General features: G+C 31.3%; 1 protein-coding gene across 7 annotated transcripts in view; it reads left to right on the top strand.

The window, feature by feature from the left end:
• Positions 1-14,567, top strand: part of LOC132720197 (cytohesin-1-like) — a 53,862-nt gene that overhangs the window by 17,822 nt on the left and 21,473 nt on the right. For 4 of the 7 annotated variants that reach the window (XM_060704248.1, XM_060704247.1, XM_060704249.1 and 1 more), the window contains 2 exons: positions 5,009-5,076; positions 6,104-6,170. In XM_060704248.1, coding sequence (XP_060560231.1) covers positions 5,009-5,076; positions 6,104-6,170 — 135 coding nt within the window. Of the gene's footprint in view, positions 1-959; positions 983-4,638; positions 4,690-4,736; positions 4,808-5,008; positions 5,077-6,103; positions 6,171-14,567 lie in introns of those variants that run through there. The other 3 variants (XM_060704253.1, XM_060704251.1, XM_060704252.1) reach the window with 3 other exon arrangements.

Below are 14,567 nucleotides of genomic sequence, written 5' to 3'. Positions count from 1 at the left end.
TGAAATTCTTGGTTTTCATGCAATTAATATTTCACTAAGATCAATAGGCATTTGAACCCTTTGCAATGAGCTATGCCACAAATGTAGAACCAATCAAGCTTTTACATTCTAAACTGTGAGTTACAGATTCTTATCTTTGAGCTTGCTTAATTTTGGTACTGAAACCCCCCAAATTTGCAATAAATAGTCTACAGAAGTTCATCAGCTGTACAAATCGACTGCAGTTGGGAGGAATATTTTGCAAAAAAAAAAATTACACTATTGCATTGATCTTAGGTCTTTGTTAAAAAAGTAACTACATCATTATAAGTTTCAATTAAATGAGTTTATTGGTAAATGATAAAATGACTATGAGTATCCCCCAATCAATTCTTCATGGACTTGAGTCACCTGATAAGGTGTCAATTTTAAATAAATCTTGATCCTTTAGTGCCCAATGGGTTAATATGTCCAAGTTGAAATTCTGAAATATTTAGCTAACATTACTTCTCTTTCAAATTTGAAAACCAGAAGTGTCAATACTGAAAAGTAATATACTTAGCAAAGTTAGCTTTTATGATATACTATAGTAATAGTTTAACTATATCTATACATAGCTGACTCTGAGTGACTTTTTCATTCCAACTAGATCAGCAAAGGTTTCTAGTACTGTAACATTTTCTGTAATAAAGTAGAAACTACTTAACTGTCTCAACTTTCACACATGTTGAAATACAATATCTTAGTGAAACTATTCTTAAATGTGAAGTGTGAAAGGTCACCTATTTAGTTACATGTAAGTCTTAAATCAGTATTATAATGCTGTTGTGACTGCTCTAACATTCTTGAAAATACTTCTATTAAAGCTAAAATGGTAGTTACATTATAGTAACAAAAAAAGTTCATTGGTTTTGTGTTTCAATTTAATATAGGTGTTTGGTATTTATTCAAGTCATTGTCATTTATCATTGAACGAATTTCTGCATTATCATCCATTGGATAAGTATGTATTTTGTATCTCTCCATTCTAAGTAATGTTCATTGTTTCCTTTTAAAAACTAATTTTACCAAGTGAAAGAAAAATATGCAAGTTTGATTTAAAAAAATTGTAAGTAAATGTGTAAATCTTTAATTCTAATTTGTAAACTGGCTCATTTGATTTGATTATATATATGAAGCCTTTCTTTTGTGTTTACAAAATTATTTGGCATGAAAACTTTGTCATCATGCTCCTTCTAAGGAGAGCTTCAATGGACAAAATAGTTCTTGCAATAGTAGTGGTGGTGGTGTTGGTAGTTTTCACTCCGGATCACGGCAATAAGCCACATTGAATTAACCAGAGCACAGTTCAACCACCGCATCGATCCTGGGCAGGCTGGCTGTCAAGCAGTTTACCAATACTAGTTGCCTTCACTTCTCAAGGAACTGAAACTTCTGTGAATACCAGAGCAGAGGTACAGTGCTTATGACCGTAGAAAAGATTTCATGATCAATCGCAACAAAAGTGACCTGCGCCATCCGGGAATCGAACCCGGGTTGCCCGATTCACTGTCCAACGCTCTATTTATTGAGCTAACCGGAAGGCTTCTGATTCTTGCAATATTGTTTGCTCTTAATATTTATTATAGAATGTATGAATTTTGATAGATGCATGCAGACATAAATGAATATATCTCAGCTTGAGAATAGATTTGTTCAAGCATTCTGCTTTCCAGCAGGTAAAAACTTGATAAATCATGGTCACAACAGACATATCCTGGACAGACTTGTCAGTAAGATCATATAGCCATATCTCCTCTACATACCTGTCAGTAAACACATATTATAATATATACAAGTAAAACACATGTGCCCAGCAGGTGCTAGGGGGCAAAAGTTAATTTATTATCCTCATATACTTCTTATAAATAAAACCTATAAAATAGTTTTTCAAGGAAAGGAGTATTAGAATTAGTAAGTTAAATACCTGTTTCAATTAAAGTATTTATTGTTAATTAAAACAGAAAAAATACTGTATGTCAATTAGCATAATACCTTATTTCTGTAACAGGAAATAAATAATATACAATTATACTTTCAGAGAATTCTATGTTACAGTGCTCGTAATGAGATCAGTTTTCACTGTTGATTGCTGATGGCCCTTGTTGTTTTTTAAAATAAGGTGAAAGGTCAAAGGACAAAAGTTTAATACACAGTCATTAGATGAAGTAGTACCTAATGATAGTAAATAGAAGTCTTTATTTTTCATTCCTCTAGCTGACCTCCTTAGAGCATGCTAGAACTACTACAGGGTATGTTTAATTTCTACAAACAGCTGGTATATACTTATGAAATGGTTTATAGGAATGATCTTGGATGGAATAATATATTTACTGAAACCATCATGATAATTAAAACTGATACACATTAATTTATAAGTATTTTCATTTCTTGCTTTTTTTTTCAATGAAGCAGAAAGTAGACAAGTTTCCTACTCAAAACATACCATGTTGACAGGGAAGCTTTCTCAGGGTGTTTATCTTTCATGGTAGGAACTGTCAAGAGGAAATGTTGCAGGGATTTTCTAATACAGGTTTCAGCCTTGGCATGTAGATTAGAATCAGTGAACAACTTTTCCAGAACTGAACATGTTTTAGCTCATCTTGAAGCACCTAGAAAATATTAAAGTCTTAGAAAGTGGAAAGCTCATTTCCAATTAATCCATTTCCTTTATTCATTACAACCCAAGAAAATCTTGACTCAAAGCATTGTTCATTGTGTGGTTATACTTGAGATTCTTTGTAATTTAGGTAATGGTATCATAAAGATCATCTCAGTGTAACCAGTCTTTCAGAAATATTACTTGAGTGACCAATACATTTGAGCCGCGTCATGACAAAACCAACATAATGGGTTTGCGACCAGCATGGATCCAGACCAGCCTGCGCTTCTGCGCAGTCTGATCAGGATCCATGCTGTTCGCTATCAGTTTCTCTACTTGTAAAAGAGTTGGTAAGCGAACAGCATGGATCCTGATCAGACTGCGCGGATGCGCAGGCTGGTCTGGATCCATGCTGGTCGCAAACCCATTATGTTGGTTTTGTCATGACGCGGCTCATTTGATCAATCATGGTTAGATATAGTTTATGCCTTTACTTTGACAATTTTATATACATGTGTATTGGTTAGATATGATTTCCAAAAATGATTTGTTTATCATTGAATATACTAACATATTGATTATAGTAAGTGGTTTATAATCTTTCTCTCTATTCCTTCTTAAATGTTCAATTGTTTGAATGAGTTGGTACAAAACTTGCTGTTAAGTTTAAAAGAATGTTGTTGCTGTTGTTGTTATTGTTGTTTACAATATAGTGGATTTGTAGATGTCAAAGAGTAGGAGTGATGTCTTGAAAAATAGGTCAAAGAAATTTAGATATAATAAATTAAGATGGTTATACATATATATGTATCTTGATGACAGATTTATAGCTTCTTTTCAATTGTATACATATATAGATGAGATAAAACAGCTGCATTTGCATAACTTACTATATAGTCTGTTGACAGTCATGTTTACTTTATAGGTAATATCACTCATGTTTTACCTTTTCTGTATACAGCTTATTAATTATTTTATCACTATTTAAGAGCTATATATAGATCTTTCTAGTTTTAGTATTTAATTAGTATAAGTACTTTTATTCTTGCTTCATAAATAGTCATGATATATGCAAATTAATCAATGTTCTTCACAAAGGTCAAGCTTGATACTTTAAACACATGCTTGTATTGAAGGAAAAAAAATAGTATACCCATTACCACATTAAACATCTTTCAATCTGGACATAGCCAATCATCATTTTAAGGAAAATTTCAAAAATATGTACTGACTGAATGGCAAACAATTGAGACCTTAATCAGACGTGCCAGCTGATCTCTGTCTGCAGCAGGTTGCAATTTGCATGGGTATGTTTAGTTGCCCCTAGGTGCCAGGAGGGCAAGAGATACAGACAAAAAACAAGTTGACACATTTCTTTCTCAAAAGGATTAATATAGCCATGATCAATGTAATAAAAATCTAGTAAAAGCCAGTTTACATATCAGGCACATGCATATGAATTTCAGCTAAGTGATATTATTTACACTATCTGTTTTGTCTTTCCTTTTGATATTTGAGACTGAGATCAGTTCTGGTTCACTCAGAGTTATTATAGCTTAATTTCAGCTAGTTTTATATGATCTTCAGTGATTTGTAGCTGATCATCTCTCTTGTCTGTGTGGTCCAACATTATCCAATTAGGTAGCTATCTTAACTGTGGACATAAAATGGACATAAAAACGTGCATAGTTAAAATGGTTTATGATTCTACAATTGACCTCTACTTAACTATATTATCTACGGCCAGCAGATGTCCGTACAAGCTAATGTCTTCTCTAACCAAATTGTTAACTACAGTATAATGAAGGCATAATGGAGTGTTTATCCTTGTTGTGTGATGGTGATAAATTATAGGTTAGATTGATTATAAATATTATTGTTTACACGTTCTCTTGTTAATGACCAGAAATTGAAAAAAGATGTGAATATATTCAGATATAAATACAATTAGTGTTTGAATAAGTGGACTTTTGCAGGATGTATTGGGAAAAGTTCTCTTTACTGAGGAGGTACTTATTATGTTTGTTCCTGGTTTACATTTTGGTCATAACAGTTTTTATTTTATTGTGGTTTGTGATATTTCAATTTTAATGTCCTTAAAAAAATTGAAAAGAAAAGCAATCAGTGAAAATGCTGATGAGATAAAGAGGAATACATAAAGGAAAAATATTCAGAAATATGTGTAGTGTAAAAAAAAACATATTAGTTTATTATTGTTATTTTTATAATGATGATAATGGCAATGATGATGATGCTTATTGTTGTTATTATTAATATTATAATGATTATGATGATGATAATGATGATGATGATCAGATGGACTATAAAATTTAAATATAGATGATCATATAAAATAAAGCATAATTATATATATTTGTATATTTTCAGCAACTGAAAGATGAGATAGCAGAAGTTACCAATGAAATGGAGCAGATGGACGATGGGTCTGAGGAAAGGTATACATCTATCTTCTTATATGTTTAAATTTGTGCAACTAAGCTCAGTTGGGAAAGTTCATTTTTGGGGACCTCAGATTTGTAAGCTATAAGTTCTACTGATGATTCTTTTAAAGACAATACATCTATGCCTCATCTGTTAGTGTTGTTAAGAAGTTAGTAGTTGCTTTAAGAAAACCATGAATTAGTGCTTTAGCTGAGTTAGAGTTAGCAAATACAAGGAAAGTAAATGCCTGAAATGCTGTGAAAAACTAGGATTAACTCCAAAGAAAAGAAAACCAGCTAATATTAATGTGTGCTTAATGATAAAGATAGCATGATACTTGATTACCTAGGTTGAATATGGAATATATTTCACTGCTAGAAATGCTCCAAGTCCATGAAGAACAAGGAAGATTTCTCTTGATTTCTGCTTATGTCCACTTTTCGAAGTGTAAAAGTGGAGCAATTGTCATGACCCTTTCTTTCAGTTTTGTGTTGTGGTCTATTTTCTCAGAAACTATAAAAATTATTCACTTGGTATGTAACTTGTCTGTTAATGTTTATTTCTCAAAAAATATGAAAAACTTGGGATACTTGTTCTAAAAAGAAATTGAAATGTATTTCTCCTGAAAGCCATTTAAACTTAAGTATTTCTTGCTAAAAAAACCCAGTTACATTAGGTATTCACTTCAGCAATGAGAATGATGGAGTGTGCTGTCTGTGGACAGGTCTTGATTTGAACTATAAATGAAATATTATTCAATAATATTCAATAAATTTTATATTTCACTGATAAATTATTGAATTAACTTTAATTAATATTTAGTGGGAATATACATACAGTAGTTGAATATCGATTATACAGCCAACATTATTGAGTGACAACAGTAACTGTTTCACATTCACTTCACTTTATATATTTTGTAAATAAACATGAAGTTCAGTTCATTTTTTCAGTCTTTTTCAAAACTTTTGTATGAAATTTAGTTTATATATTATATTGATATATATTCATGTATTCATGTATACCACCATATATTTTCAGTAAGAACAATCCGAAGACCAAGCAGATCAGTATTGGCAAGAAGAAGTTTAACATGGACCCGAAAAAGGTAAATTTCCTTTATAATAAAACAGAAATTTAAGCTGAAAATATATTAATCTGCTCATATTATATTTACACAAAATTGTAGCAATAAGTTAGTAAATTATTTTAATTGATGGCTTTGAAGTTTGGTGAAATTTCTTCATTCTATTCGCCATCTATTAGAAATTTATGATTTTAACTAATATACTTACTAGATGGTGAAAAAGGTATTTATAGTTATATTCCATTCTTTTCAATTTTTGCTTCAACACAATTATTATTACATGATTGTATGTGTTGGGTTTTGGATGTAATAAAGTTGTGTAAATTATACTAAGTATAGGTTAAAGTTTATTAGTATGTATTTACAAAATTAAATTGGTCAGGTGTGGCTGTGCCACGCGACAAATTTAATTTTGTAAATACATACTATTTTAATTATATTTATAAACAGTTGATTTACTAGAGTGGACTGATTCACAATTTGCTAATTTACCAAAGTACATGCTTTACAATTCATCTGAAATACTGCGATCATATAAGACAAAAAATAATTTCAAACTCTAAATGCATTTAATGCTCATCTAATTAAAGTGTATACTTTTTGTAGTTAATGGTATTGTTGCATACACAGGGGAGGTCTACCTCTGTATTTCAATCTGTATTTAGTGTATCTACCTCTAAATCATCATTATAGTCAGTTATGAAGTTCTGATCAAAGAATAATGTATAATGATAACAATCTATACCATCTGGAACTATCTGGGCCTCATGTTACCTGACTTTACCTTGAGGTTCACACTGTGGTATTATCTGGGAGATAATTACTAGGATCATGTCTGGTTAAGACATATTGATCAGATTTAGTTTGATTACATCTTTGGGATGTTATGGTTTACTAATTGCTATAGTTTTCAGGCAAGAATTTGCTCTCATCACCTGAAAGATGTATGTGTTTATCCCTTGTTTTGTGTGTTTTTCTACTCAAGGGATGGGTTTTAAATGTTTGAAATTGACTTAAGAATATATGTTTTTTTTAAAGTTTATGTGTCAGACAATTATGATAGCAGTTAACCAGTTTGTTTTCTCAGAATATAATTATGCATTGTGATTTTGTCTTTTTTTTTGTCAATAAATGGTTGAAATGTCTTTTTTGTGTCACATCTGTTTAATTCTTTCTGATAGCACTGGCTTCACAAAATTACTTTTTGACACAATCATAGTAGTGAATTTTTTGTAACATTGCTAAATTTTACAATGAAACTTCTTAATTAGTATCAACCCATGAAGCAAGTTAAACTTTTTTTGTCTTTCAAATTTGGATGTTGTTAACATAGGTGACCTTTTATTTGTGGGGATAATTGCTGAGAGTCTTGACCTAGAGCTTTACATCATTGGAATATATAATTGTAAAGAGTTCTTGCCCCTGAGTTGATTGCAACTGGAAATTTTAACAGATCTCTCTTTGTGTTTCACAAAAAATGCAATTGAAACACATTTCTTGTATAAGGTTTTTGTACTTCTTAAATGAGGAAACTGTCTTTATCATGCTTTTGTTGTTGTTGTTTTTTTTTGCGGGAATTTGAAATATGAGAATTTTCAGGTGATAATGTAACAAACAAGAATAAAGTAAAGGATTTAGCTGACATGGTGAGGTCAAAAGACTTCCTTGTTCACTTTTATATTTAATCTAGTCAGACTTAAACAAAATGCTAATTTGATCCATCAAGTAATTCAGTAAATCCATTTCCACTTGTTCCTGTCAGATGTTGTAGGCTGTTTTATAGAGAAAGATGAAGTTAACATCAATAATCTGCTCATATCTCAGCCCGGAATTGTGATTGAATTATTTCTGATAAACTTGTCAGCCCTCTCTTTTCTAGGTTCACTAACTTTTTTGGCGGAGAGTAAATTATTTTGAGCAAAAAGAACAAGATCTTTGTGTCCTCTTTGGCTAATACAATTTTAGGAGTCAGTTTTATTTTGGCACTTGATGGGTCTATATTTCATGGTGCTGGAGCGAAAAGGCATTTAAATGAATTGATTTGTTGTACATTTTGGTGGGGAAGTGGAAATTACTTGTAAATATCATGATGATTGTTAGGAGGAAGGTATTCTAGAGGGAATAACCTCAGAGGGTGGAACTAAGTGGTATATCAGGAAGTACAAATTGTTCTAAAATGTATGGTCTGACTTAATGGTTTAACATACTTGAAAAACATATATATATATACAGACGTGTCTCACTTTGATCTGTTAAAATGTAGATATTAGATTTAGAAAACAGACTGTTTGTTGAAAGGTATTTACTCTGAGTTTTTAAGTTCAGTTCCAGCTGTAACAACTTTAAGCAATTTCAGTGTGATTACGTAAATGCAAATCGTTGCCAATGTATGTGACAGTTTCATCTGCTTCTAATAGGTAATTAGTCCCCTACCGGTTTACCGGAGGGGACTTTAGGTTTACCCTCCGTCCGTCTGTCCGTCCGTCCGTCTGTCCGTCCGTCTGTCCGTCCGTCCGTCCACAAAACTGGATCCCGCGATAACTTGAAAAGTACTGAAAATATTTTTATGAAACTTGGTATATGGATAGATGGCAGTATGGAGATTATGCACGTCTTTTTCTTTTCTTCCTATGTTGAAAATTCTGGTTGCTATGGCAACAAATAGGCTGAAAATATGGCAAATTTTACACATAAACTGGATCCCGCGATAACTTGAAAAGTACTGAAAATATTTTTATGAAACTTGGTATATGGATAGATGGCAGTATGGAGATTATGCACGTCTTTTTCTTTTCTTCCTATGTTGAAAATTCTGGTTGCTATGGCAACAAATAGGCTGAAAATATGGCAAATTTTACACATAAACTGGATCCAGTGATAACGCAAAAAGTACTGGAAATATTTTTATGAAACTTGACATATTGGTAGATGGCAGTCTTGAGATTATGCATGTCTTTTTCTTTTCTTCCTATGTTGAAAATTCTGGTTGCTATGGCAACACATAGACTGAAAATATGGCAAATTTTACACATAAACTGAATCCAGTTATAACTCAAAAAGTACTGGAAATATTTTTATGAAACTTGACATATGGGTAGATAGCAGTCTTGAGATTATGCATGTCTTATCCGTTCTTCCTATTTGATAAAATATCAGTTGCCTTGGCAACAAATAGGCTTAAAACATGGCAAATAAAACAATATTTGTGATTAGTCAAAAAGAGCTGAAAATTTTTATGAAATTGCATCTTTAATTCAAGAGTTATCTCCTCTTTAAGAATTTTGCTTTTAAATGTTATATTTTGGTAACAGGGATGTTTCAAATATTAACTTTAGAGTGTCCTTCAGTCCGTCTGTCTGTTCATAAAAACTGTTTCCTGTGATCACTTTTAAAGAACTTTTCCAACAAATTTACTTAAAATAGAGAAAAATTGAAACATTAGTGAATGGCCAATGGCCCTTCAGAATGTTGATGGGGTTCTAACCGGTAGGGGACTTATGGATTGCTTGCAATACTATGATAATTGCTTGTTAAACATAAGTCTTGGTTTGATGTCATGAAATATTAATCATTATTTCATTGACGTAAACATTTTATTGCCACACAATTACACATACTTTTTGTGGCAGTATTATTTCTACTTAATAAGAAATATAAATACTAATATTACGAACTGACATACACCATCCCATCCATTATGAGTGTCCTAGAAAGCTGTCCAGGAATTTTGGCATGCATGTTTTCAACAAGTGCCAAGTAGATAATTTCTCATTGGTCAGTGTCACTAGACAATATAATTTACTAAGGCTGGCTCACATTATAGAGTTGGCAATTTTTAGTATGTCAAAGATTATCTAATTTAGTTTGATTAAGTCAACAAATAAATCATCTGCTGGTTTGAGATAGATGAATTGTTGTAGAGAATAAAAAAAGAGAAGATAATTGTAATCAATATAACAAACTAAAGCAGCAAGCCTTTGTTGATACAAGTTCAAGATAATGACAAGGTTATATATGATTACCGTGGAAACTGTAAATGTTTACCTAACCATAGGCAGTGCTGGCCATGTTTGCTACCAAATTGATTCAGGGAAATTTAATAACATTCTGAACAATTATGTCATTGTTGAAAATATTGTTTCAAAGTAATACGATCCTTTTCTTCGTCCATAAAAAGACATTTTGCCTAATCTTCTCTGTTTGAATTCTTCAGTATAAGGAGGTACTTAAATATTGAATGTAGAATTATTTATAGCTGGCTAAAGTGTTTGAAGATGGTATAAACATATATTAATAATAACATGCAGAATTTACTTTTTACATTCTTCCTAGTTTATAGTCCACTATGATTACTGTCACAAGGCCATCTTTTATAATGTTCTGAATTTTTTATGGCCTAAAGCTAATGGGTTGCTGTTAGAAGTAATGTAAATGGTGGTCAATCTGACTGTTGTTGTTTCAGTTTCATAATAAATTATATGAAAGTATGATTACAATAGAAATGTTTTCCTGTCTTTCAGTTGAAACATATTGATTGAGGAAATATAAGTTAATATCTATGTCTGCAACTTTTAACACAGTACTGAAAGATTAAAGGGGCATAATGATAGAAGAATTTGACTTGTGTGATCTTTTAAGTTTCCAGACAATTTCTGTTTAAAACCAAAAAAAAAACAGTATTGGATGCTAGGAGCATACTTTTCAGAAAAGCCTGTTTTACTTTGGTCTGAAAATGGGACAATTAAATTTCTGATTTATTAATAAATAGTACATGTACATATTCACATTTATCAAATTTATCAATTAAGATACTTTTGATACTGATTATAATTATGCTTTTTGTGATAACCTTTTGAGACTTATTTAACCAAATCTTCAGTTATCCTATAAATACAATTTGTTTGGGTTTTCATTGAAAAAAGACAAGTTTTTGAGATTTTATTTTTCAGTTAACTATTAAATGCTATTTAATATCCAATTAAGATGCCCTTAACATCTGTTCACAATTCTCAATAGGAGTTATTCTCACTGCAATTTGAAAGATTTTTTTACACAAGATATTTAACCTCTTCCCTGTCTAATGTGATTGATTTAAATACTTGATATTTGATTTATATGCAGTTGTTTTTGAGATATGGCAGCTTTCAAGTGAAAATTTTATGTAATGTATGTCAATTATAGTAAGTTAGTGACCGATTTACTTATCTTGTGAAGTCATTTCCTCTTACTTGGATGTTGAAATTGGATCTTATATTTCAATTAAGATAATTTAGTTTAGGGTGTAGATTTATTTTAAAGTTCCCCTTGAGGAAAAGCTTAATGATTAAGTCTAATCAAGGTAATGTTTCCATTTAATCAGGCATTATTAGGTTTTTAATTACATGGTGTAATCGAGAAAATTAGTAACAGTTCAAGAAAGGCCTCAGTGGACCAAGGGTTTATTCAATATGCAAATGAATTTCAGACATCACTGTCCTTTCACAAAGAAATTTCTGATACAATACTGTCAGCAATTGCTTTGTTTTGACCAGAAAAATCAATTTCATTTGACATGAAAATAATAAAACAGAATTTTTCTAATGTGGTTTAATCCTAACAATAAAACATGCCAATGGTTAAAATGGTATGAAGAGTTAAATCCCCATAAAATGATAGTCTCTCTATATATATAAAAGTATAATATATTTTGTGTCTAGAACCATTTAGCCTCCATTAAAATGAGTGACATGAGAAGTTGTAAAACCCGTAGAGAACATTTCACCAAGGGTCTAGGACTTGTTATATCAAATGCCTTGCCTTTTTGTTTAAATCAAAATATCTTGCACCATATGTGTTGTTAGAGTATTATGAAATGAGTAAGGAGGAAGCTGTTTTATTTTAAAGTCTTTGACAGGAATAAAACAATTTCTGACACTATATATAATTTGTACTTCTGGAAGGAAAAAACGTATACAGTGACTGAGGTCAGCTGTTATGACGTCATTGAGAATAAGCTTTGTGTTGGGTAGATGTCTGGTAACTGTTATACCAGACACATTCATAGAAATTTACTCTGAGAGTTGTTCATTCGTTTTATCATAATATCATATAATAAAATAATTGTATCCCATATAACAATAACTGCTTTTTTTGCCGCATTAGTCAGTATTGCTTTTTTGGGTCATTGTTTCCAATCATATAAAGTGTTCCTTTGTTTTTAGCTATTTTAATGTGCTAGCATAGGGAGGGGAGTTTATAAGAGAAAATGATAAGAGTCTTGAAAATTTCATTAACTCTGAATAACAGTTTCCTGGCATCAATTGAAATATATTTCACTCTTAGATGTATAATTTAATTTTAAATGCATTTTTGAAATTGGTGCATGCTTGCTGGGAATAAGAAACAAATGTATGATTTGGCAAGTTTCTGTAAATTCTCTAAAATGTAAGTGAATTATGAAAATAATTAATGATTTAACATAATTGAATTATCTTGTATGCTTTTTAGGCTTTTGATAAATAAATCCTGTCCAAAATAGATGACTGTTTATAAAATGTTGCATATTTTCTGTAGGTTTTAAGTGCAGTGAAATGTTCTCGTTTTTGATTTCCTGCCTGCACATGATATCTGTAACTGATTAAAGATGCCAGGTGGGAAAGTTTAACATTTTGTTCCAGAAATATCATAAAAGTATTTCCATAGAAATTTGTAAGTAATACAGGTGCTTCTTTGTTGTATAATCTGTTCCAATCAAGTGTATTGTTGGCTCTTTCTTTTATCCTCAGTTTTTGCAGCATTTGACCCTATTTTAATGGCAGTACATTTAAATTCTTGTTAGAAAACTATTTATATAATAGTGTTAAAGTGTTGTTGAATGGGCTCTAAAACATCAAACACTTAATTATTTACCTGTTGAAATTGTATAAGATCTTAATTGTTAAATGTTCAAAATGTTTTTATAAAATGCCTTGTTGTGAGCAAAACTAGAGAAAATGTTCGAACAATGCTTTTCTAAAACTGGCAGGAAAATTCAACACTTGACCCGCTTTATTCTAAGGGGTTTGACTTTAAAAGCAGCTTTTATTTAGCAGCCAACTGTATAGAGCTTGATCAGACTATACAGATGTGTGGCCTGGCTTTCAGACTTTGTCTGCATTGGTAACTTATTATCTACCTGGCAGTTGAATAGCTTATATTATTAAAAAATTGTATATTTGTATATTAAAAAAAGGTTTCACAAAAATCAATCCATCAATTTTTCCACCCAGAGCAACAGATAAGGTGCGTATTTGCGTATTTACGCAATTAATTTTATAAAATACGCAATTGATTTTTTAAGAATGCGTATCAAAACCCATTAAAAAAAATAAAATACGCAATTGTCTTAAAAACCCGTGCGTATTGTCATTTTCATCACCGCAAAATTAATCTGTCGTACGCTCGTAGTTTTGGACAAATTAATATCGATATGCATGCTATCCGAATATTCCCGAATCAATGCTAACTAATCAACGGTCTCCGGTCTTCGACGGTCCCCGGTCTCCAAAGACCGACTAAGCCATATCAATAAAGCATGAGACCGTCGATTTGTCTACTCAGGTCAACGGTCTTTAAAGACCGGCAGAGACCGTTGATTTTGCGGAGACCGTCAATAAGTAGGTCCCAGCTGTATCAATAGACGCTTTGAAAGCAATATGGCGTCAAAACAGTCGTAAATCAAAAATCAGTCAGAAAACGAACTTGTTAAAAATATTATGAAATATAACATGAGCATTTTATATAAAAAATAAAACAATTGTGAAAAGTTCTAGTAAATTGTTAATCCTATTTTCTTTTTAAAAAAGTTTAAATTTTATTGATATTGAAATCATAAAATTCATATCTTCATAATTGAATACCCAATTAATCTTGAAATCATAGGGTATCGAGTTTTGGAATACCCAATTAAATGGAGCCAATACCCAATTCCAAAGGAAATGATGGAGTAATACCCAATTCACTTTTAAAGCTTATCTGTTGCTCTGCCACCTATTTTATGCATAGGAAAAGTAAATGTTAACAGAGAGATTTTATATTAATTGTTGGCTGGAAACAGTATAGTGCCACAGAAATCATAAACTGCATTAAATCGTAATAAAATGAGCATGTGTTATATGTGTGAACAAAAGTATAAAAATACAAAATGCATACTTCACAAAACCTAATTATAGGCTGTGCATGTTGTACTTGATAATTGAGGAACTTGGTCAATATTTGGTGTTTAATTAGCTGTAATGTAAGCACTATATTATTACACTGTGGGAACAATGAGTATATCAAAGGGTCCTTAACACAAAATTTACTTCATTCTTAGTCTGTTACTACTGGAAGTAATTAACTTTAGCCACAATCTTAAAGCTAGGCCAGCCAATACATCCTTGCAGTCTGGCCAAACTCTAG

The sequence above is a fragment of the Ruditapes philippinarum genome, unplaced genomic scaffold (genome assembly GCF_026571515.1).
Source record: "Ruditapes philippinarum isolate M1 unplaced genomic scaffold, ASM2657151v2 ctg812_1_1_1_1, whole genome shotgun sequence".
Lineage (NCBI taxonomy): Eukaryota > Metazoa > Mollusca > Bivalvia > Venerida > Veneridae > Ruditapes > Ruditapes philippinarum.
This window is presented reverse-complemented; position numbering and strand designations above follow the sequence as displayed.